Genomic DNA, 25,612 nt, shown 5'->3' with positions numbered 1-25,612 from the left:
ACAGAAGAGCTCGTGAGCCTGACTGCAGCATCTTGCCCGCCGCCATCGCTTATTTACCATCCAATGCAATCACCACCTGCTAGTTATAATTCAGACTGCATGCCTGATCGCCCCTCTCTCACCCACTTTACATGTCTTCACCAATCCCCGGGGTCCTCTTTGTATTGAGTGTTGCGCCTCATTGGTGCGTGTGTGTGAACGGGAGCGCGCTGAGACTCGCGCACATTATAGACAGACACAGGAGGATGCTCGAGCGACATACCTCGATCATGTCAGATAACGCAATATCACGATGACATCTAAACATGGATAAGAATTTTATGAGTTTAACGAAGCTCAAATTAGTTGCCTTGTTTCTTCTCCTGCCGTGGGCAGAAAGTAAGTACTTTAGCCTGATGCTTTTATGCACTTGTTGTGACGTAATGCTCAGTCCACTTGTTGAGTACGTGCAAGGACGGAGCGCACTGACAGCTTTTGTTTAACTGTTCTTTTTCTATTGTTGTAGCAAAGTTCGTTCATGTTTATGTGTAACAAATGTTTTTAAAATGGGTGAACTGCATTTTTGTTAACTGTGATTTGTTAAGCTTTATAGACAGTTTCATTTGACACGCGCTGGCCCGAAGTAAACTTCCGGTCTGTGTTTGGTTATATTATAAATATATATAAACATTAAATAAATATTTATTTTATGTTTCATTTATATTAATATTTTATTGTGTATTAATTGTAATAAATTAAATTAAAACTACTCAAAAGTTATTGATTCAGTGCGGAGGTCTATCAGAAGTCCAGATAACGTTTGTTAATGTCGTTATATATATAGTAGGCTATGTGTATTTCTATATGTAGAAACACACCATCTTATGAACATTTTCTTTTACTGGAGTAACTAGTTTAACCATGATTTTGTAAGGAAATTATTGTAATACAAATGGTTGTCAATCAACCCAAAAAAGTTGATTAGTTTTTACTATAATATGTTCATAAAGGACAATATATTTATATAGTGGGAAAAGGCCAGTCAGGCAGTGTGATATCTTGATATCATTTATTTTCTCTGTCTGATATAGCTTGGCATGTGTGGGGTCAGTGATATCTCAACCCATCAGCCGCAGTGGCACTTAAGAACATAAAAGGCGCGGCATCAAAGACACACAAAAACACAACTGGGCTTTTCATTTTCTACACTCCGGCACATTTAAAGGCATTGTGGTTCACTTTCATCACATCATAAAAGCCTTGGCCATCTAAATGTATCTTTTTAAAACATAGTATCGTAGGCCTATTTGAGTTTGATACTTTCACCGTGTCTACACCGGATGCGATGCGACGCATCAAAAGACAATAGATCGCATTAGACCCATTATAATTAAAAATTTTGTCCACACTGGATGCGGCGAGACAATCCCATTACCCATCACCAGTCCCGTCCGGTGTATGTCTCACATTGATATGATACGAGGATGATTTCTGAGCTCTGTTTACATGAACATGTGCTTTGACATCCTTGTGGATTCTCAGACACCCCCATTTATGTGTGTGGGGAGTTCTTGCTGGGCACAGCTCTAGACTTCCTCTAAGCTGTTCTTGTAAAAAGCTCCCTCCATAACATCCTATAACAAGCATATTGAAATTTGTTTTATAGAAATGCATCAAATGTCTAATCACCCTCTATTGATATTGATAATAGTCATAGTTAATCCTATCTAAAGCATCTTTGGCGAACAAACGTCCTCGTCTAGAATGATTTGCTTCCTATTAGTCTAAAATGTAAATAAGATATCCAGAAAGCCAGTTACTCTCGAACAAAAACATCATGATCGCCTGCAGTATTAGCCTTTGTCTCGCTGCACAGTCTGGTATAAAAAAGAAACATTGCACACTGAAGGGTGTGAATAGGTTTTCTAGACACACTCTAAATATCTGACTTATGTCTATTGTTGGTCACCATAGCAACCCCGTCAAAAGCATAGCTGGGAGCGTGGAATTGGTTGCTATGGGGACATAATTTGATGCTTTGTTGAGATTCCAAAGTTTGCAGACGTCCTTGTGCTGTCAGCAGGAAGTGAATGGGCCTGTCACCGGGGTAAAGCCATTTCTTGGATAGATAACAAAGTATTGTTTCCTCTGACATTGCCCGTTATTGACCAGCTGAATACAGGACGGGGGCTTTTATATATGTCCTTTATCTAAAGCTGTGCAGGCTCTGCGTTTATACATGCGAGCGCCGGTCAGGTATAGGAGTTGAAATGAGTTATTTCTTCAGTTTAATGTGCAGAAAGAACTGTTTAGGTTGTTTCCCTGAAAAGTGTAAAAACAGTAATGCTGTCCAGATTCCAATTGAATTTTTGCCTGCAATTGTCGAGTATTTGTTTTCAATGATTGTTCTGTCACTAAATCGAGGCAAGTATTTGAAAATTGCAGGTAAATTGTCAGATATTCTTGGTAAATCTCATCGCAAACTCGTAGATGACACGAGCAGGAAGACTAGGAAGAGAAGCTTCATTACCACAGCAGATCTCGGACACTGTTTTGGGATGGGTCAAGAACAATGCAGATTAATTCGCTTGGCAAAATGGACCATTGGTCCAAGTTCACAGTATCCTTCGGCTCATTTGCCAATTCATTGAAAGTTTGTTCTAAAACTTGTTTGTCCTTTGTTGTTCTTTTTGTGAAGGGCATGATATAAAGACAATGAGACACAATACCTGTTTCTTTTTTGTTGTGCCCTGTAGTTTAGAGTAGATCAATGAAACTACAAAAAAATACATATATATCATATGTAATTCTAATAAACAGTATTTTAATGCTCCAGCTGTTATGTGAATTAGCAAATTTATTTTTTACTTTTATATTGGAAAAAAAACTGTGAAGATTAAGTTTGACTGATAAATCAAAATTATTTAAATGAGTCAAAATGAATATAATATACATTGTCGGAGGAGTTTCCCATTTTTATAACCGTCTCTTGTGAAAGTAAACTCTGTGTGTACCTCAGGAAAATGTCTGCATGCTTTACAAAATATGGCACCTTTTGTATTGCTATATTCAATCCATTTAAACTGCTCATACCAATAAGAACTGAAGGTTCTCGTCCAGCAGTTTCAGCCACAGAACAGAGGGGGGAGCTTGGGATTTGCTTTTGTAACACGCAAACCTTCATACTTTTAAATAAGGCCACTTTTCAGTTCGTACATGTATAAGTTATAGTAATACATTACGGGACAGTACAAAAACCTTTATAAAACATTAATCTTGTGTAATAGGCTTTATGCCAAACCACTGTAGTGGGTGGAGTAAGCAGTTGGTTGCAATTTGCAACCTCACCACTAGATGCCGCTTAATTCCATGCACTGTACATTTAAAGACTGTTTAATTAGCCTACATAAAAATGTTTTAACCAGTATGTTTGTTATTATGTCCTGTAAATGCACAGGAATTATTGAATAGTGTTTATACTGTATAACCAACAGCCTTTATCTGAATTACAACCACAAAACAGAATTTACTACATGCTAGCCATTTTCAATTAGTATTAGGAAGCATTTGATTGGACAGAAAAATTCTGTTTGTGCAGGATGGGTCACCAATATTTTTGGTCTGTTTTTTTGAGAAGGGAAAAACCGTAAACTGTAAATTATTGTCACTTTGTAATTATAAGGTTTTGCATTCTGAGCAGTTTTAAGATATTAAGCTTCAATATGAAACCTTTTTGTTTTCGAAATAAATGTCCCAAAATGTAAAGGATATGAATATGTGAATATGAATATGTCACAGAATAAGAAAATGTGAATAATTTTGACAAAAATGTCAGATAGAACCATATTATTCCAAGGCGACGATATATCTACTAAAAAAACCTAAAAAGCAAAAAAAATGAAAAGCTACAATAAAGACAATTCCGTGACCACTCCTATTGCTTAATAATAATACGTACATCAGTACCAAACTTTCCACATGAGTCAAATTCTTTTCTTTGTAGGTTTAACACCTCTCAAGACCTCTACACTCTGCCTGGACAAGCCATGCCAAAATAGGGCAGAGTGTAGGGAAGCCCCATCTGACTTGCTCTGCCAGTGCGAGTCTCCGGTGCCAGCCCTGCCCAGCAGGCGATGCCACTCTTCTGATGCACCCTGCCAGTCGTCCATCTGCCAGGGCAATGCGACGTGCCAGTCCACTGGCGCCCGCCCAGGGGAACTAGCTTGCCAATGCGTGCCAGGCGTGTTGGGGCATGACTGTCACACTAGTGTCCAGCGCTGCGCTCAGAAGCTGTGTGGAGATGGTGCCCGCTGTCTGGCAGTGCAATACAGGAGTCCAGGGTATGCATGCATCTGTCAAGAAGGCTACACCGGGACTTTCTGTGAGAAAAAGGTGGGCCATTGCTCCCCCAACCCGTGCCGCAATCGTGCCATCTGCCGGAGCGTAGGGGACGGCCCCACCTGCTTCTGTGTGCCGGGATTTCAGGGCAAACGCTGCGACATTGAGGTGAATGAATGCGTGTCGGGGCCCTGCAGGAACGGAGCCACCTGTCTGGACAAGATCGGCCATTATGTCTGTCTCTGCAAGCCTGGGTACACGGGTAAGTGAAGGAGAGTTTGCCATGTGCCTCTCGCCTGTTAAACTGACAACTGATGCGTCTTAACTAGTGCCAAATGCAGCCAATGCCTTCTAGTGGCTGAATGACGGTATTGCAGCATTAAACCATTTAAAGGGTAGTTCGCCCAAAAATAATTTCTGTCATAATTTTTTTCCTTATGTCATTCAAAACCTGTATATGACTCTTCTGTGGAGCACAAAATAAGATATTTTGAGAAATGTCTCAGTTTTGTGTCCATACAATGGAAGTCAATAGGGGTCAATGATGTTTGGTTACTAACATTCTTCAAAATCTCTTTTGTGTTGTGCAGATAATAGAAAGTTATACAGGTTTGAAATGACATGAGGGTGAATAAATTATATTTGAGAAGAATGTGTGCAATTATAATAGACGTGAAAACTGTCAATATCTATAAATATTTTTTCATCAAGAAACCGAAAACTCAGCATGATCAGCATTCAGCATATTCATTTCTTTTAGGACTTTTTCCAAACTTCAACAGTTACAGTCTGTTTGATCCTGTTTATCTCTCCTGACTGAGGTCTGTCCATATGGCATGTGCAATAAGCCATGTAGAGATCTCGGTAAAGAGCGGATTGGCATCTTTGCACTCGACTCTATTGTGTCTGATGTTGCAGGTAGCAGCTGCGAGATTGAGATTGATGAGTGTCAATCACAGCCCTGTCTCCACGGCGGCAGTTGCCATGACCACATCAATGGCTTCTGGTGTACCTGCCTGGAAGGCTTCCAGGGGGAGGGCTGCGAAATCAACATCGATGAGTGCAGTGACCAGCCATGCCAAAATGGGGCAGTGTGTGTGGATGAAATAAATGGGTAAAGTAGATTTATAAGGGTGATATTCTCCTTATGCATTTCGCCACTGTTTAACTTTTTCATAGAAATAGTAATTGTGTCCGGATTGTATTTCATCAAGATTTTTTGTGCTTTGTTTATTAAAAAATATAAGGCAATAGACAATTAATATACAAATTATGTATTTCATTGAATACATTATTATATTATTTAATATTGTTAATTAATTTAAGTGAATATATTTCAATGTATTATAATAATTTATTGTCTTAATTATAATGTAAATAATACAATTTAATATATAAATAATATGTAAACTTTGTGCAAAGTGTACATAAAAATGATAAATACGAGTATTTTTGGTAACTGTGTAGAGAACTAGGTTTAGGTTTTAGAATTAGGTTTTTAAAGTTTTTAAAAGAATATAATATTTACGTTTACATTAAATAAGATATATGAACATACTTCTTTTTAATAAAACTTTCTAGCTACCACTGTGACTGCTTACAAACTGGTTTTACTGGTGTTCACTGTGAGATTCCACCTCCACACTGCTGGTCTCAACCCTGCCTCAATGGCGCCCTCTGTCAGGACGAAGGCGAGAAATACACCTGCAATTGCTGGCCTGGTGAGTTACAACTCATTTAAAGGCATAGCTCAGCCAAAAATGAAAATATATACATTTCATCAGTTATTCACCCTCATGTCTTTACAATTCGGTCTTCCACAGAAGAAAGAATCACATACAGGGTTTGAACGACATGAGGGCGAATAAATAAAAACACTAAACAGCCTTGTCATGTCACTTCTATTATGTGTGTTTCAGGGTTCGAGGGTCGTAACTGTGAAACGGACATTAGCGAGTGTGAAAGCGTCCCGTGTATGAATAAAGGCACATGTATTGAGCTTTCTTGGAAGACCCTTTACGGCACTCAGCTCCTCTCACCTTCTCATTACAACCCTCAGAGCGCTGCTGGCTTCATCTGCAGGTGTCCACCAGAATTCACAGGTACCTGCAGACTCGCAGCCCGAGCTGTGATGAAGCGTGAAGAAATATTACGAATTCTGATTTGCACTTTCATTTGCATGTGCAATAGCGTTAAAAACCGTGTGATAACAGAAAGGTGAGAAAGTTTTCATACACAGTAACTATACATCATAACTGTTTTGTGCGTCTGTCAGGTCTGGTTTAAAATCAAATCAGTATTTTCATGCTAGATATCTAAATAGTCGTCTGAAAATTACCATTTTACATGAGGTCAAAGTGTCTCTCTCTCTGCAGCCTATGTAAGGTCATCAGCTCTGATCATTACTCAGAGGCGGAGGCTATAATTTGTCTTTGCCATTTTAAGATGCTCAGGTTGCATTAAGCTAATCCCCCGGGAGCTGGGTTTGATGGGGGCCTAGTGTTGCCATACACGTTTTCTAGAAGGAGAGGAATGTATGCACAGAGCTGTCCATTAAGATGATCTGTACTGTCCATGGAGGCATTAAAATAGGCAAGATGCGGTCGTTGGGTTCGGTGGTAGACTTGTAATGCCATGGATGTTGTGGTTTGGATTTGGAGTGTCCTGTTACTTATTTCAGGTAACATTTTACTGTTTTGGTTACTCAGATCTGAATGCAAAACTGATCAAAGAAAGTTGGAAATTTATCTGAATACCATTCTAATTGATTTGTAGTGACTACAGGCTGTAAGGTTGTATAACTACTGGTTGTTCAAGGTTTTTTTTTTGTTTAGAACGTTGTGTTTTAAAGGACATTTCAATGACTAATTGGTCATTCATTGGAGGATTCATCCATTAATTGGCCATTAAAAAGTTTATAACCATGCACAGAATTTTTATTTCTCAGTTATGGGATTCTAACTGGAAATCTCAGTTGCCATATACTTTGACATGGGGTTGAATGGGTTATGCAACCAGTTTTGCTTTTTGTTTTCCTGTGGGATTATTGACTAAAGAGTGCCCACATTATTCCTGCAATCTAATCTTACACCAGCCACAAATAGTTTCATGGATAAACTTTTATGATGGAAGCCTGTTATGTAACACCCAGAACAGTTCATTTTTGTTCATAATCCTCATTAAACATTTCCATTCTTCTCTCCTTTCCATTCAGGTGCCTTGTGTGAGCTGAACGTCACTGCCTGTACCACCAACCCGTGTCATAATGGTGCCACGTGCGAGGACTTCCTGGACACCTACAAGTGCATCTGCCTATCAGAGACCCAAGATGGCATCCTGTACGGGGGAACCAACTGTAGTGAGCCGCTGGGGGGTTGCGAGGGCCATGAGTGCCAGAATGGGGCGCCCTGCGTACCCTTCCTGAGCGATGGTGTACACGGTTACAGCTGCACCTGTCAGTCAGGCTACACCGGCTCGTACTGCCAGACGTCCACCGCATTCTCCTTTGAGACGTCCGGAGGCTACCTGCGCTTGCAGACGCCTCTACTGGGTGCCGAGACATATTTTAATATCATGTTAAGCTTTCGCACCGTTTTGGAGAACACGGTACTCTTCGAGAGGGGTAGTGATGGGGTCACGCTCATCCTGGAGCTGCAAGACAGCCGTTTGCTTCTTAGTCTTAGGAGTGACCCTCAACCAGATTCAACCAGTTGGACACTGACTCTACCTCAGGCCGTTTCTGATGGCGAGTGGCACACGGCAGAATTCGTGCTTGGGGAGGATACGCTACTGCTGCGACTGTTGGAAACCTGCAACGGAGACGATATCTGCAGTAGAGCCATCCAAATAGAGCCAGGTGCCCTTGAGCTGGAGTCAGCTCTACAAAGCACCTTTGTTGGAGGATTGGACGGAGGAGGGGGCTCTGGATCATTCATCGGATGCATGAGGGACTTGTTTGTGGACTCACAACTGATAGTGCCGGAGGATTGGTTGAGCACCTTGGCGGTCAACGTCACGCAGGGATGCAACCATCAAGATCGATGTCTTTCAGGGCCGTGCGAGAACCAGGGAGAGTGTGGTAACCTGTGGCAAGGGTACAAGTGCAAGTGTCGGCGACCGTATGAGGGTTCAAACTGTGCGGAAGGTAAGGACACCAGGAAATGAACTTTTAGTAAATCAAGAAGATTTTTGGATTAACCTTCAGGATTAATTTTACAGTTCATAAGGGTGCTTTCGACTTGGGAACACTCAATACTGCACAAGTCTATTTGAAAATGTTACCTAGAGTACACACATTTGAAATGAGAATGTAGAAACGTATAAGTGCCTTTCTGTAAGTGTTCTCTAACTCTTCTCTTTTTCACAAACAGAGTATATCACAGCCAAATTTGGCCAGGATGACTCGGCAAGCTATGCCATCTTCACCATCAACGACCAGTTGGAATCCGATACACTCTCGGTGTCCATGTTCTTGCGCACACGGAAGGAATCGGGTCTGTTGGTGCTCCTTGCCAACAGCACGACTCAGTACTTTGGACTGTGGTTGGAAAAGGGAATACTAAAAGTGAAACTCAACAGCTTGAAGATCTCATCAGTTGGAAGTGTGGTCAACGATGGGGAGATCCACTTTGTCAGCATTACCGTCAAGGAGGGCATGATGATTCTACAGGCATCGGGCCATGAATTCAGACTAACGGACTTTCACGCGGTTTCCATTCTGCTTGGGGATAAGGTGTATGTTGGCGGGCTGGTTGATGGACAAGAATCATCTGCCTTTGGTGGTTATTTTAAAGGGTGTTTGCAGGACTTACAGCTCAATGAACAGAAACTCCAGTTTTTTCCACTTGCTGTCTCAGTGATGTCGTATAAACCGGACCACATGGTTGATGTTACCGCAGGGTGCACAAGTGATGACTCTTGCTCTGTAAGTTGCTTTATTAAGTTGAGCTCTCAGCTACAACAGGTCAATTTTTATTTGTATTTTCTATAGTTAAGTTGAGCTTTTAGCTACAACAGGTCAATGTTTAGTTTTTTTTAATTTTCTATAGCCAAACTGGTAAAGCACAGTTTTAGCAGTGCCATGGGTTTGATTTGCAGGCAATGTGTGGGTGTGGAGACAGAACCCAAACGCAGACAGTGGTTACACAGGGACTTTATTACAATACACAAGGTAAAAACAAAACCCACGAAGGGGTTAAACACCACAGAACTAGGGAAACAGAACAAAAAATGACTTGACTAGGCTAGACAATACAATTGACAATAAACTTAACTTGAAATAATGAGGGCAACAGGTGAGGGGCATGAAACAATGACAAGATAATTAATGAGGAAACGAGGGCGCGGGGCCAGGAGACGAGACAGGAGAGCACATGGTACACCAAAAACAAACAATTGCCATGTGCTTCCACACAAAACACGTGGGTCTGTCATGATCCTGACACAAGACTAGAAAAGCAAGACTGAGAGAAGCAGGATCGTGACACAATGTACATAATAAACAAATATACATCTTAATTCACTGCATGATGCTTTGGATGAAGTTTTTGCCAGATAAGTATTTAGTCGACTAGGTGAGCAAAACTTTGGGTTAACAATTTTGAAATGAAATTAAACAATTTGGATAAGGACACATTGACTTTTTAAATTTTTATTATTTTATTTGTTTTTTTATATTATTTTCAATTGATTTTATGATTATTTTTTATTAAGTGTATTATATTAATTTAAATGTCATTTTTATTTTATTCTTATTATAATTTTTTTAACTTAAATGTGTCACTTTTTCAATATAATTTTTTTTCTAGAAAAATCCATGTCAAAATGGTGGCCTGTGTTTCTCCGCATGGGATGACTTTACATGCAACTGCCCTCCTTACACAGCAGGGCGACGCTGTGAGGAGGTAAGCTGGTGCGAGCTCAAACCCTGCCCGCCGCAGGCAGCGTGCAGGGCCCTCAAACGGGGCTACGAATGTGAGTATCTCAGAAGATTTGACCCGAGGCCAAATGCTCTTAATCTCACAGTATGTCTGCAGAGTTTAGATCTTCATCAGCACATTTGTTTATGCTAGGATTAGTCTGTTTTGGATTAAGTCTGATTTACATCCGTCGGTCATGCCAAGCCATATGATTCAGTCTTAAGTCTGGGCTTGGGAACGAGGAGTCCTGCTGAGAGCGGCTCGCATTATAATATCACGAACACAAGCATGTATTTAATTAAGCTCTCAGGAACAAAAACGAGTCGCCGATTTCAGGACTGAGCATTCATCTATTAATTAAATGACATTGGAGAGGGTTAGCCTCAGTTAAGCATGCTGACTGACTCAGACATGTCATAGACTCATATTAAACTAATGTTTCACATGTCTATGGTATAGTTTACCAAAAAAATGAAAATTCTCTCAATTTACTCACACTCATGACATCATTGATGTATATATCTTACTTCAACATAAAATTTCATTTAAATTATTATTTATCATTCACAAGTTATTATTCATAAAAGTCTATATTCATTATTAAAGTTATTAAAATATTTATGATATATCTTGAGCTATGTAATAAAATGTAAACAACCAGATTTAAGTGCTAAAATCAACTATGGCGGCATGTTGATAACTTAAGTTCTCATTGGTTTTAGCATGTCTTGTGAGCTTTTTATAGTTTCCTTTTTTGTTTCATTGTGGTTTCATTCATATTTTAAAAGAGATCTTATTTTTATATTTTCATCTTTTATGTTAATTTTTTTGCTTTTTATTTGTTTATTTAATATATTGCTATTTAATTTACATTTATTTTATTTCCGTTTTAGTTTTGGTTTAGTTTTTATTTACTTTCAATGAATAATTTTAGTGCCCCAACCTAAACATATTTCTTTATGATCAAACACGACTCACCATAGAAGAACATAGCCATAGAAGCCTATTAGTTTGTCTTAAACTGGCATGAGGGTTAATCATAAAAAAATGGGTGAACTATTCTTTTAAAAACAATGTCTGCCCTTTTCTCTACAGGCATTTCAAATGTGACCTTTCAGGACACTGGCACTCTCATATACCGTGGCAACGGTCTGATCACCCGCCACCTCACCAGCGTCGTGTTCAGCATCCGTACACGCAAACGCAACGCACCGGTGTTACACGCCGAGAGCGGCTCTGACTTTGTGACCGTATCCATTCAAGATGGCTTTCTGGCACTTGAGCTCCTGAGCGGCTCTTCCTTCACCTCATCACCTCTCTCACCGATGACCCTACACAGCGCAAAACCAGTATCTGATGGACAGTGGCATGTCATGGAGCTCCTCATGGCCGATCCCTGGGCTAACAGCTCCCAGTGGATCATGGTTTCATTGGACGAAATGGACGAGCCAGCCGTGTCAAACTCTGCGGCGGGAAATCTGGATTTTATTCGAGAGGGCGTGGATATCCTACTTGGTGGGCTGGGCACGGAGTCTGGCTGGAATCTGATTGGATGTCTGAGTACCGTTGAAATCGGCGGTATCGTGCTTCCATATTACGGTCCCGACGAGGTGAGGTTTCCACAAACGCAGGATGAGAAGTTCGAGAAGATATCCGAGGTTCCCGTCCAGGTTGGATGTGTTGGTGGGATGGTTTGTGAACCCAACGCTTGTCTGAATGGAGGTGTTTGTGAAGATCTCTTCAACCACTTTGAATGCTTCTGTCTGCCGGGTTGGGTCGGCGATCGTTGCGAGATGAACGTAAACTCTTGCTCGTCCAACCCTTGTTGCCATGGATACTGCAGCGAAGAAGGTCTTGCGTACAACTGCACTTGTGAGAGCGGCTACACCGGCACCAACTGTGAGGTGAAGGTGGATGCATGTGCCGGCCACAAGTGTGCCAATGGAGGGACTTGCTTGCGTGGAATCGACAGCTATTCTTGTCTATGTCCCCACAAGTTTACAGGGCAAAATTGCACGTACGTCTCATTCTTATCGTTTCAATGTGTGAGTACATGTGTAGGACTTACTGTCTGAGTTTAACCTAGTTTGCGAACCTGAAACGTGGCTTTGACATCAAAGCAATCCACAAATACGTCTAAAAGGACGTTTCCGCAAAACATAGAACCACATCCCTTAGATATGACGTTGAAAAACAGTATCTTGTTTCATGAAGCTACGCTGTTTAAAGAAAATACATCACACAAGAGAAATTTACCTCAGACAATCAAAGAAACAAACCGACTTGAATGAATCTGGAGCCCCTACGGGACTGATTTGTTATAAAGACGACGCAGATCGTATAATTGCTTTTATGTTGTTTATGCTAGCACGACTGTGGTGATTGGTCTTTACGTGTGGTTTTAAAGCTGTATTAATAGTCTCTGTCGAGAGTGTCTCGCCCGTCCTCCAGCGGTTGTGTTAGGCCTTCAGGGTGGCAACTAAAGCAAGTCTTCAGCCATTTATCTCATAAACATGTTTTGTTGCCAGTCAGCTTCATAGCGCTCCTTTGAAACTGCCTCGCAGGCAGCCGGGAGACATTATAGATCTCTCTTTCCCCGCTGTAGAGTTACAGAGGTCTTTGGTGTAAAGTTTTGCCTTAAATAAAAATGTGACGGTTGCTGTTTGTTTGTCTCTTTCCTGCTCCCTCCGTCTCACAACAGCGTTCGGATTGAAGAGACTCCGTGGTATGTTGTTGTCAAGAACTTGTAAGTGGCCTGCCTTTCATTCTTTCTTTCTTTCTTACCTGTCTTTCTTTCTTTCACATCAAAATCAAGCACTTAGAAAATAAGTACAATACAGAAAAAAATTTGCATCTCTACAGTCAATAAACATGAAAATTATGTAGCTGCTTTCATCCTTCCTATTTTATTTTTATTTTTCCTCAGTTATTTTCTTCCTTTTTTTCTTGTTGTTTTTCATTCAGTTGTCCTTCCTTTCATTCCGTTTTTCCTTCATTCCTTTCTTCCTTTATACCGTTTTTTCTTCATTTCTTTTATTTTGTTCATTCCATTTTCCTTCATTTTTTCCTTCCTTCCTTCCTTACTATTTTCATTCAGTTTTTCCTTCATTCTTTCTTTCCTTCCATACACATTTTAATTCAGTTTTTCTTCATTCCTTTCTTTTTTCTTCTTTGATCCTATTTTCCTTCATTCCTTCCATTCTACTTTTTTCTTCTGTTTTTCCCTATTTTCTTCATTCAGTTTTTCTTCCTTCCTCCTTTCATTCCATTTTTCATTCATTCATTCTTTCCTTCCTTCCTTTTTGTTCTGTCTTTCCTTCATTCCTTCCTTTTTTCTTTCATTCTGGTTTCCCTTCCTTACATCCCAGTCTGTCTGCAAAATGAAAGAAAATTACACTAAGACACAATCCTGTCCCAAATCATATCCTATACTTATCATAACTTATTACATTTGTCTATATACATTTTCCTATCGTTCATATTAGCTTGTTGTTAATCTCCATAAAATGATAGTATTGTCTTTGTCTTGTGGTCAGTGGTCCATTCAAATGCTAATGTTATTATTCTTATAGTGAGCTAATCCTCTTTGTGCAGGACAAAGAAGTGTGTGTGTGGGGGGGGGGGGGGGGGGGGGGGGGGGGGGGGGGGGGGGGGGGGGGTTGCAGATATTAGCTCCTTACATTGCTCTCAAGATGGTTCTTCATCATCTGCTCTACTTCTTTCTTGTCCCTCATCTTTTCCTCCAGACCCCCAAAGCTCCCGGTGTCCATCTGTGGTGATGAAGAGCACAACTACACGTGTTTCAATGGGGGTAACTGTTCTGAGACCACCCTGATGTGTGACTGCCTCCCTGGGTTTTCGGGTCACTGGTGATTATTCCGCCTCTTTCTCATGAATGCATTTTAATTTCATTGTAATCATGTTGCTTTGTCATTCAATACCTAGAATGCATAGCATTTATATTTGAATATGCATACTGAATTATTACCATCCGCATTTGTCTGTCAGGTGTGAATTAGACCTCGACGAGTGTATATCTAACCCTTGCTTGAATGGCGGCTACTGCCATAATTTGGTCAACAAGTTCCAGTGTATCTGTGAAATGACTTTTGCCGGCGACACCTGCGAAATCGACGTAAGCGACCTTTACTTTTACATGGCGGCTTTGTTTTGGCAGAACCTCTTTCAGTTTCTCTCCTACCTCATTCTGCGGTTAGATGATGAACCAGAGGTCGACTGGGGTTATAATGAATAAAGGAGTGGGTGTGGTTAAAATAAAATGCAAGGATGATAATATATTGGATATTAACTGTATCAGGTCCAAGTAAAACCACGCTGTGCCTTGAGTTCAGTAACAGTGTTTCATTCAGCACATTTATCAAGAAATACATTGTTATTGGTTAACCCTGTTTTCTCATTGACAGTATGTAAATAAGTGCAAGGGAAAATGAAAGAATATGTTTAGGGGATGTTGAATACTTTGTATATTTATGAAGTTTGTATATTTATGAAGTTTAACATAACAGTATTTGTAAATTTGATTATGATTACAATACACTCCTATGACTAACAGCACAAGGAGTTTGGGCAAAAAAGTAACTTCATTTTAAATTATGAGTTAAATTAGATTTTAATGACTAAAGAATTTAGAACCTTTAGCATGCAATTTCAACAGAATAATTTCAGTTCAATATCATTTTTAACAAAATACAACTGTCTTCTGTCTATTCTATGTGTTTCTTTTGATTTCCATCATTATCCTTCCCATTTTCTAACATTGATGTAGACAGTTTCATCAGAAGCGCGTGCGTTAACAAACCGTAAGTTAACCCCCAGTTAACTTCCGGTTTGTGTTTGGCTAGTGTCTAATAATATAACCATTTAATTTAATTTATGTTATGTTAATATTCATTTGTATTATTGTTTTACTGTATAATAATTTTGTTTTTAATAATAATGTTTTTAATTAACGATTTGTTGAATTTTGTGGCGTTAAATGTTAAACAAACATTTAAATGGGTTTGTTGAATGGGTCCTGTTCGGTCGCATTTAAACAAACCGTATGGTGCATTGACATCTAGCGGTTGAGCTTGGTATCGCAGTCTAAATTCAAAATATGGAGAGCCAAGTTTAGCCAAGTAACGGGTCTTCTCGGTTTCTTTTGATTGTTATCAGAAATAATCTACAGACACTCTATTGTTTGTGAATGTGTACCGGAAGTTACGTTGGGGTCACAAAGGTGCGCATGAGCAGTAACGTTTGTTTATTTTGTTAAGATGAAACCGTCGACACCCAACAATATCCCAGTATTAATCACCTTAACCGCACATTTCTAAAAATCATATTTGGACACTTTAACTGCTCTACTACAATGTTTCTCAATATACATTTAAACAGCTAACCGTGTGACACATTATTCTGATTTCTGATCATCTCTTTGATCTCTGTGTTTGTCATCAGATTGTGTCTATTGCATTCTGTAGATCTGTAGATCACTGTTTTCAAATAAATCATCTCATCCATTCTCGATCTGTTGTTTGTCCTGTCGCTTTTGTTTTGCTGTCTCTCCTCTTTGGCTGTCTCTCCTCTTTGACTGAGCCAGTGGCACACATCATGCAGGTTTTAAAAAATGTTGCTACAGAGTTTGACAGACAGACCCACTGAACTAGAGGTGGCAAACACATCAAAGATATATCTGTACTGTAAAACCAGCGACAGGTGTGTTGAGTCAGCGATCCAAGCGAAAAGTGTGTGCTGTGCAAGTTTGAAACATGTCTTTCCACAAGCAACTTGCAATGTCGTTTCTTACAGGAAAGGATAAGCTAAATAAATATTATATGTGTGTAAGTGAAAGTGTATATACTGTACACATACTATATAAATAATCTGTAATTGTCTATAAATCTGATATATGAAACATTTTTGTGCAGGAGAATTAAGAGAATTAAAAACTAATAAGATTATCAAAATTTAAGGAAACGTTTATGATAAAAATGCTTTAATTTCGACCTCAATGCAGTTTAACAAATTCATATTTCTTTTCCGTTTTAAAGTTTAGGTTGCACGCAGTATTGAAATATTCTCTAGAAAGTGTTTATATATGCTATACAACTTTGGGATAAAAACAATTTGTCTTGTAAATGAACAACAACAAGTTTATCAAATGATGTGATTGTGTTTAATATGATGTCACAAAACCTATCATTTCTGCATCAAACACCTTTAACCTGACAAGGGTGTTGTAATGCGCGAGCAGGGTGCTGGTGTTAAAGATAGACACTTTCCGCTTTGTTAATCCGTTTAACAGGATAAATGTTAGTGAGAACATCTAATCTCATGATAAAACACATGCGGACGTCTCACTCTCTGATCTCTGGTGGTTCCTTACAGATAAATATTTCCACCCAAAATGTTTTACACAAATTACTAGTTTGACAGTAATGAACAAGAGTTTTAAATGATTTCATGGGATGGAGACTCTCTTTGTGAGTGGCTCTTTTCCTGATGGGACTGCCATGCTCACTTGCTGAATAAGGAAGGTTAAAACGAAATGATGTAATACTAAATTATAGCTGAACTTTTGTTGCACAGTGAATGTAGTGTCTAAATTGTAGTGTTCATCTACAGAAAGACACACGATCTGTCACACGCATTTACATTTATTCATGTAGCAGACAAATAGGCTAAAGTCAACATTTTGCCTTACAATGACTTAAATGAAACCAAACCGGATGTAATCCAATGCTAACACAAAGAATAACCATTTATCTATATGCAATGTCTTAAACATCTTAAAATAGATGATTTATTCAAAGGCACGTCATGATATGCGTCAGGGAAGCGAGCGCATCTTGCAGGCTCGTCTGTTTGACTGCTGAAGCACAAATGTGTCTCCGCGTGTCGTGAGGAATCCGTGGGTCTGCGTTTCTGTTTCACGTCTGCGGTGAAAGTGTGTGTCTTCAGAGTGACAGAATAGTGCTTGGCCAGCAGAAGGGCCTCCGCCATCGTTCCGTGTGAAATGCAACTCAGCAGCGCGTCGCCGCGGGTCTGAGAAACGTATACGGGAAATATATCGGGAGAGGAAGCTTATCTCCGTGACAGGGTCGTTTGTCTGCTGGAAAGCCTGCTGTCTCTCTCTCGCGCGCACTCTCTCTCTATCGCGCGCGCACATGAAGCATCGGCTTCATTCAAAGCTCAGTGCTGGAGGAGTTTTCTGTGGCCTGTCGCCGCATGCAGCTCGGGTTTGGATGATGTTTTTTGGGTCTGAACATCAGTCCAGATACTCTAGAGTATAAAGTGTGTGAAAAGCAGTGTTTGGCGGTATATTTTGTTTACGGACTCTTGGAATATAACTTAGCCTATACTGTTGACTGCAAGTGTAATTCCAAATGATGGTTGCATATTCCATCTTGGCCATAACACCCTTTGTAAGGAACCATTATTTTGGAGGTAATACTTAGTATATTATAAAAGCAAAGCAACAACAACAAAAAAAACCTTTAAACAAAGAAATACCAAGCGAATTTTACGTCAGTACAGCTTATTCATTTTAATAAACGAAGAATAATAATGCATTAATAAATTATATAAAACCATAATGTGTCAATAATAATAATATGGCATTATGTGTAGCCTACTTTTCAGAATAATAAGGCATGGTAACATCTTTTCTTATCGAAATAATTCAAGCAATTACAACTTTTGTGCAGCAATGTATCATAAATCAAGATGTTAAACAGTAAAAACAGTTAATTTGATTGTATTTAAAATTTTAAGACAGCAACATTTTTTTATATTTTGGGACAACCTGATCTCACTAAAATTTGTAACGATTTTAGGAGCTGGCTAATGCGTGTGAATTCGTTCGATATATCGTACAAAAACATACGATTGTTGGAAGAACGCTAAACTGAAAAAAAAATGTTTTTTGGTGTATTGACTACTTATGGCAAAACCATGGTTTTACTAGCCTACAATAACCATCGTTTTACTATGGTTCTTAAAAAAAAAACATGGTTTGAAATCGTTTGGGTTTTTCGATACCTGTGCCAATTCGATACTTTTAAAACGGTACCGGTGCCTAAATCGATACTTTAAAAAAAAGAGCCACAAAACACCGGTGGATGACAAAACATTAAAGTTTTAATTGAATGTGAAATGAGCATGGACACTAACATTGCTAGAAATGCGTTATAGTGTTTGCTGTTTACCTTGTTTACCCTCCAGCTACAACTAAATGCTCACCATAGTTGTATTAAATATGGGCAGAAAATGCGTTAAATGTATATCAACAGATTAAGTCCATTTACAGAGAGCCTTCTATGCTACATCATATGTGCATTATTTTAAAAACAGACAATATGTATAATGAATAAGTGCAATTATATGCTACATGCAGTCAGAGTAAAAAGCTTGACAGACTGATGTCTAGAGGTCAGACTGACAGGTGCTATAAGGTTTTTGAACTGCATGCAGCACGCTTGATTGATTTTAAACAGCTGGGACTCTTCGTTTAGGGGTCACACTTGGCTCCTTCCCAGTCAAAAGTGACCAAAGCCTTAAAAGTGTAACTTCGTTTTTTTTCAGGAAAATTAATGTAATATATTTTTGTTCATACATGTTTTTTCTTTAGCAGTTTTAGCAACCCGTTCTCACTCCCGACTCATCACATGTTTACGCTCGGTCAGCGCCCCACGGCGTCACTTTTGAACGCGCAGGGTACTCCTTTGGCGTTGTTTTTCGACGAACAGGGAACTGCGTTGCTGTTTGCTAAATGCTCCAGACCGAGATGCGTGCAATTTTTAGCATTTCATAATTATTTATGATTTTAATATTTTGTAGCACCTAACCCCAACCTCACCCTAAACCTAACCCTAACCACTTCTCTGCCATATAAAACACAACACGCGAATAAAAGTACAGTCACAGGTATTTATTGCACAAACTGACCAAAAGCATTACAAAATATAACAAACAACTCGTTTCGAAGACCTTTTTGCACCAAAGCCGTACGATAACTTTACATGAAGATGCCGTGCGTGTCCGTGAATACACGAACTCGGCTGAGGCTCCCATTCGAAAAATAAACCGGAACAGCTAGATGCAGTCGGTCGCGGGAGCCAATACCGTTTCACGTTCAAAGGCAACGAAATGACGCGATCGGTCACGAGACATGGGAGAGCCAATGGCATCGAAGGTGACGTAACTTCCTCTGGAGGCAATCTTTGAACGTCGTTATTCGCTGGATTTGAGATTTACGGCGGACGGTCGCTTTCGCATCTGTTCCTCATACAAATCGACCGTTTCGCGTTGGTACCCTTGATACGACATTGTGACTGCTTGTTTTATGTGTTTTATATTACGATAAATAAGCGGTTACATTACTTGCTCAAACTGTGAAACTGTCTGAATAGCGTCATGTACACGCAATTATCCTGGCCATCAAACTTAAATGAAAACCCCGAAACATCATCATTGCAAATTATATCTAATATACATTTTCATAATGACGGTAAAATTCGCGTGCCCTTCACGTCGAAAAACGACGCCAAAGGGGTACCCGGCGCGTTCAAAAGTGATGCCGAAGGACGCTGACCTAGCGTAAATATGTGACGAGTCGGGAGTGAGAATGTGTTGGTTTTAGAGAATTTGATGGTAATTATTAATATTTATGCAATAATTATTATCCATTTTTACCCACTGAAAACAATAAACATTTTTTAAATGTTTTTTTAATCTTTCAATTAATGCATTATTTTAGGTTAAAACAGAGACCAGGCTATTAAATTTCATTTTTTGAAAATTTTTGATTAGAGCCTTCTGGTTGTAAAAAAGCAAAAGCAGGTGTAGTGGCAAGTGTGAAATACTATGTTCCAGTACAGCCCTCTTTAGAGCAGTTTGTGAATTCCCTAGTTGTTTAGATATGATTTAGGATTTTAATGTAAATTTAGACAATCTCAAAGAAGAGTTTGTTTTCAACTTTTTGTCAATTTTTTGCCAACTTTAAGATATTTTTGATTTGATAAGTACCAATATTTTTCATTATGATTACATTCAAATGTTAAAATTTTGTTATAAAGGGAACACATGGAAAGCCTTTTTGTTACTTATTTTGTTAGATATCTTAATTATCAAATACTAAGGAATGGATAGTTATAAATCAAACAAGTTATACAAACGTTTTGCAATTAATTGTCATTTCATTCAGTTTACTGCCTCGTCAATTAGGGGTCACACTTGGCTCCTGTAACTTTTTTCAGGAAAATTGATGCAATACATTTTTGTTCAAAATATTTCTTATTTTGCATTTTGAGAGAATTTTTATGGTACTAATTAATGTTTATGCTATAATTATTATGCATTTGTCTCCCCATTGAAAACAATACAATTTTTACATTTTGTCAAAATATATATATATATATGTAATTTTTCAATTAATGCATTATTTCAGGTTGAAACAGATACCAGGCCGTTAAAATCCAATATTTGAGAGAGAGAGAGAGAGAGAGAGAGAGAGAGAGAGAGAGAGAGAGAGAGAGAGAGAGAGAGAGAGAGAGAGAGAGACTCTTTTGTATTTTTATTTCATTTATTGATTTTATTCAACATTCTTAAAATTTGCTCTATTGCAGCCTCACCAGTTCGTTTTTTTTGTGCGTGGGTGACTATTTGGCACTCTTGATATTTTAGAGTTTCACCGCTTGATTGCTGGGCTTGCTGGGCACTTTTTTCTGCACAGTGGCTGATTTGAAGTTTGTACCACCGAAAGATTCTCCGAGTTTTCATATTTTTTAATATTTCCCATTCATTTCCTATGTTGGTCATTTTTGACCACGAAGGATCCAAGTGTGACTATTTTTTGTGACCGTTTGACATACGAATCATGTCCATATTTTTTTTGTGTTCACAGAGCTATTATGACAAAAGTATTAAATTGTTTTGTAACGAATTTTCACGTGATTTTTAACATTTTTAAACATTTCAAAATGTAAAATTTTTCGGTCAAAATTGACCGAGGAGTTCCAGAGGGTTAAACGCGCGCAACAGTTTTATTGTGATCGCTTGCATACAGACGCGTCATGTGCGTTGTGAATGAAGGTTAGTTTTACTTTAACTTCAACCGCCGCATAAGGCAAGTTTTAAAGACTGCGCGCGGTGATGAATGCTGAGATGGAGGGAGGGAGAGCGGTCTTTCACCATGATGAATCCACGGGTCATGCGCGTTCCGATCAGTGGGGCGCGCGCGATCCGGGCGGATTTGTATTATCTGAGCTTTCCGACTTTCGTTCACGAGAATGGGGGCACATGTCTCAATCGACGGCTCAGTCAGTATTTAAGTGGCACCTGGCTCCCTTCTCATTGGGACACCGTTCACTTTTTTTCGTTCACTTTTTTGCTGAAGCGCGTTGTGATACGTCACAGCTGGTAATAATCAACAACCGGCAAAACCGACATCTCTCTGATTTTATTTTTTAAATACTGGTTGAAATCCATATGAGAAACACTTTCATTATTCTGTTAAATAGCCTATCAGTGCACAAATTTGGTCGATTATTACATTTAAATGTTGTGTTGCCTGCCTCTCTAGCAACGTTTTGTTTATACATAACATAAAATAAGCGTTTGTCTTTTCAAAAGTTATATCGCGTTTCATGAAGTTCATTGAGTTGGCTCCTGCGATTTCGGTTAAACGTCTTAAAAACTTGTCACGTGATTTACGGTAAGGTAACATAGGGAACATCGATGCTCCCTGGTTTTTGCGGTGCGTTGTGGGAGTTTTTAGGGAAGAATTTTATTGAGAATTTTGCGAATGAGACAGCCCTTAAAATGGCTAACTCACTGGTCAGTGCCCTGACAACTCGGTTCAGTTACATAACGGATATACCGGTGCCAATATGGTTTTTCGTTTTTAACTGTAGTAAAACCACGGTTAATTTACGTAAGGGTAACCCCACGTCACTAAACTGTACTAAACCACATGAAGTTTCCACTTCGTAAAACACTTACGAATTCCTGAGAGACAGTGTCGTTTGGGATGAACCCTTTTTTATTTACCTACATACCAAACAATTAAGATTTCTTTTGATAAATTGCACATTTTTACCTGGGGCACGTTCAAGCTCAAACCGGTGCGCAATGCTGTGCTACGGTTCCTGGAAACGGCGTGCAACAAGGTTTGAGATACGTTTTCTCTTGTTTGGTGGGTGTGTCAAGAATGTCGCCCAATCAGCTGCAACATGTGTATAATCCAGACATATCACACAATGAGTCAACTAAAGTTGTTTACAAATGTGGCCGCTGCAGCTCGGTATAATTGAAGATATTAGAAGACATGTATTTTGCAGTATTAAACATTTATACCGATTTCATAAGGCTTCTTCAAAAAGAACACAAAAGCTGTGTCTCGTTTCGTAAGGCTGCGTCCTTGTGTCCTGCATAGGTATCATCCTCTAAAGGATGCGGTATACGGAGGATTCTCAATTTAGAATTAAAGGAGACATCCTTCATAGGACATACTGGCAGAAAAGGAAACAGGAAGTACCACGTTGCTATGACAACACTCGCACGCCTGTCAAAATAATTAAAATGATTTCTACATGATTTAAGAGGTAAAAAGTTGGTTACTTTTTTACCCTAAACAATGCCAAAAGAGTTAAACAAATATAACATTTTTGCCTTACTGTTTCAAAACGTTTAAAAATCACTAAACTTGTAAACCTATTTATTACATATGCCTGCTAAGATTAAAAAAACGTGACAAATTGTAAACTGTTAACATTTAAACACCACATATTTCATTGAATGTGCAGCTGTTGCCGTTTATTCAAATAACAGATGTTGGCCGACGCAAAGAATTGTGGGTTAAATCTAGCAACGAAGGATACAGCTCATGTATCCTCCGAATTCCTGTCAAAGAAGGTCGCATTTGAAGGGTGCCTCCGGAGAGTCCTACCTGATTTTATGAAACGAGACAGCCTCGATGACGTAGCAGCCTTCAAATGAGACCTCTGGAGGACGCAGCCTTACGAAATGAGCCACACAGCCAAAGAATGGCCTTCTCAGCTGCCATAGTTCAACTCTTGCCTCATCACAACAGGGTGTTCAATCGCGCCACCGTTTCCGTTCAAAAAACGTTTTGTCGGCCCTGGTTCCTGCAGTGGATTTTTCACTATGGTGGGGCTGTGATTGATATCAAAGCTCACCTGTTCTCTTTTTCCTTCCCAAACAGCAGGCAGTTAACCAGCTTCATGTCTTCGTTGAATTGCATTGCCACAGTTTCAGTCCTTATGTTGAAGGGCAACACACTGCAGAGAGGTTTTCAAAACAGTAGAATTAATTCTGAACTCTTCCAGCACTTAAAAGACACCTGAGTAATCACAAACACCTGTGAATCATTTAGACCCAAACAGTATCTCACTCCGAAGTCTGTGTGGATGAGAATTTAGTTAAATATAACCAGTGTTGGGTAAGTTACTCTGAAAAATGAATTAATTACTAGTTACTAATTACATATTCAATAGTGTAATTAGATTACTGTACAAATTACTCTCTCCAAAAAGTATTTAATTACTTATTACTAATTACTTTCTATATCCTATATCAACCTTGATTAGAATTGATTCAAGGATAGACGTGAAACGGCTTATTTAAATCATTCAAATAAATAATGACAAATTATTCTTATTAACCGACCAAAGTATACAAATGTGAGGATACATTACAGCATACATTTTAAAGTTAGACTTATAATTTTGATGTCATTTCCACTATTGAATATATTACACAGTATTTAGTTTAATTACATCAGAAGTAACTGTAATTAAATGACAGTAAAAACAAGAGTAATCCCTTACTTTACCTTTTCAAGGGAAAAGTAATTAAATTACAGTAACTAATTACTTCGTAACTAGCTACACCCAACACTGAATATAACACCCACAAATACCTGAATTAGCGTACTGTAACCTCAGTCAGGATTCAACTTTTTATTGCTCGCAGGGCAAGAACAAAATGTGAACTTTAACAAATATTTTCCACTGAAGTGGACATGTGATGTATATGGTGATGCATATTCTATTTATTGGCTACAATACCATTTCTTGTCATTTTTGGTTAGTGGATTGCTCAATTCCAGCATCAGGTTTCACAGTTATAAACAGAGGTGGCAGATGGAGGGGACATGCAGGGGATCGGTGGCTGGCTGTGCCAGCGAATCTTGAGGGAACAGTTTAACTCAATGAAACACATTTCAATATGCCAACGTATGTAGACAGAGCCAATGAGATGTTCTTTATGTGTATGTGAACCGATGCCTTTGGTGTTAACTTCTGAATGTGCAAATGGTTGTCTGTCAACCATCAAAAATGATATTCAAATATTGTAAGGTATCCTAAATTTGCAATCTGATGCATGTTTCCTCCAGCTGAATGCAGAGAGCGTGACCTCTAACCTGCTGCTGTCCATCAGTCTGGTGTCTGTGGTTCTGTTGTTGGGTCTGTTCGCCGTGGCCACGGCCTTGGTGATGACGCTGAGCCACCGGGCAACACGTGGCACCTACAGTCCCAGCCGTCATGAGAAAGAAGGTTCTCGGGTGGAGATGTGGAACATCATGCAGCCTCCACCAATGGAGAGACTCATCTGACTCATGTCCTCTGAACAATATCAGCCAATCAATCATATTGATCCATGAGGATTGTGGCTGGTTTACAAGCGGTTTTGTGAGTTCAATGAGACTTGGAATTATTTATTTATTGATCATGTGGCAGCTATTGTATTAGATACTAGTATTGTAGATCGTTTATTTTATGATTGGACAATCTCCCAAATAAAATATGTTTAATTATGGTGTAAATACATTGAAATAGCATTAGACTTGTAAAATATTGTTTATAAAATAACTTGAAACATTAATTTAGCAGATGATTTTATCCAAACCAACTTCCAAAAATGAGGAGGCAATTTAGGAGGAGGAAATAAAATGAGAGGTGCTTCAAAATTGTTGGAATAGGAAACATGATTTTAATGTAGTATTATATAGTATTTAACATCATGTTTTATCAGTTGTTCATTAAGAAATGTTTTGGCTGTTTTTAAAACATTCTGAAAGATGCCACTGAGTATTTGGACCTATTTCACTGGGCGGGGCACAACTGTGAAGGTCTGTTAGGATGTCTTTATTTATGATGTGTTTGTAAAGCAAATTGAATTTAAACCAACATCAACATTCATGGTTTAGCACAGACACAAACATGGATTCGTTGCCATTTTCCGTTTTAAAAGTTTGATAAATAAACGATTTGGGTTAAATGGTTAAACTCAATGACCTGCTCCTTATTATAAATGTGATTTAATGTCTGTGTGTACACTGCTGACCGGTTTAC

General features: G+C 38.9%; 1 protein-coding gene across 2 annotated transcripts; it reads left to right on the top strand.

Annotated features, from left to right (window-relative positions):
* Positions 1-202: 202 nt before the first annotated feature.
* crb1 (crumbs cell polarity complex component 1) lies at positions 203-25,545 on the top strand. Of its 2 annotated transcripts, XM_057325045.1 has the most exons (13): positions 203-378; positions 3,983-4,579; positions 5,236-5,431; positions 5,899-6,038; positions 6,237-6,419; positions 7,532-8,461; positions 8,688-9,241; positions 10,125-10,290; positions 11,331-12,252; positions 12,937-12,981; positions 13,982-14,104; positions 14,244-14,370; positions 24,655-25,545. In XM_057325045.1, exons 1-13 carry the CDS (start codon positions 306-308, stop codon positions 24,871-24,873), a joined length of 4,275 nt encoding a protein of 1,424 aa, XP_057181028.1. In that variant the 5' UTR covers positions 203-305; the 3' UTR covers positions 24,874-25,545. The 2 variants fall into 2 exon arrangements, with proteins under 2 accessions (XP_057181028.1, XP_057181029.1); XM_057325046.1 differs by lacking the exon at positions 14,244-14,370 and having other exon boundaries at positions 24,655-24,760.
* Positions 25,546-25,612: the final 67 nt, after the last annotated feature.

Source organism: Triplophysa rosa, linkage group LG25, assembly GCF_024868665.1.
Source record: "Triplophysa rosa linkage group LG25, Trosa_1v2, whole genome shotgun sequence".
In the NCBI taxonomy this organism is placed as follows: domain Eukaryota; kingdom Metazoa; phylum Chordata; class Actinopteri; order Cypriniformes; family Nemacheilidae; genus Triplophysa; species Triplophysa rosa.
The sequence above is the reverse complement of the archived record's forward strand: the minus strand, read 5'-3'. Positions and strand labels throughout refer to the sequence as shown.

Excerpts from the sequence above, each read along its gene's own strand:
- crb1 (XM_057325045.1), top strand. The coding sequence starts at position 306 with ATGGATAAGAATTTTATGAGTTTAACGAAGCTCAAATTAGTTGCCTTG. Across the intron at positions 379-3,982 it reads TCTCCTGCCGTGGGCAGAAA|GTTTAACACCTCTCAAGACC; the intron begins GTAAGTACTTTA and ends TTTTCTTTGTAG. Across the intron at positions 6,420-7,531 it reads GTGTCCACCAGAATTCACAG|GTGCCTTGTGTGAGCTGAAC; the intron begins GTACCTGCAGAC and ends CTTTCCATTCAG.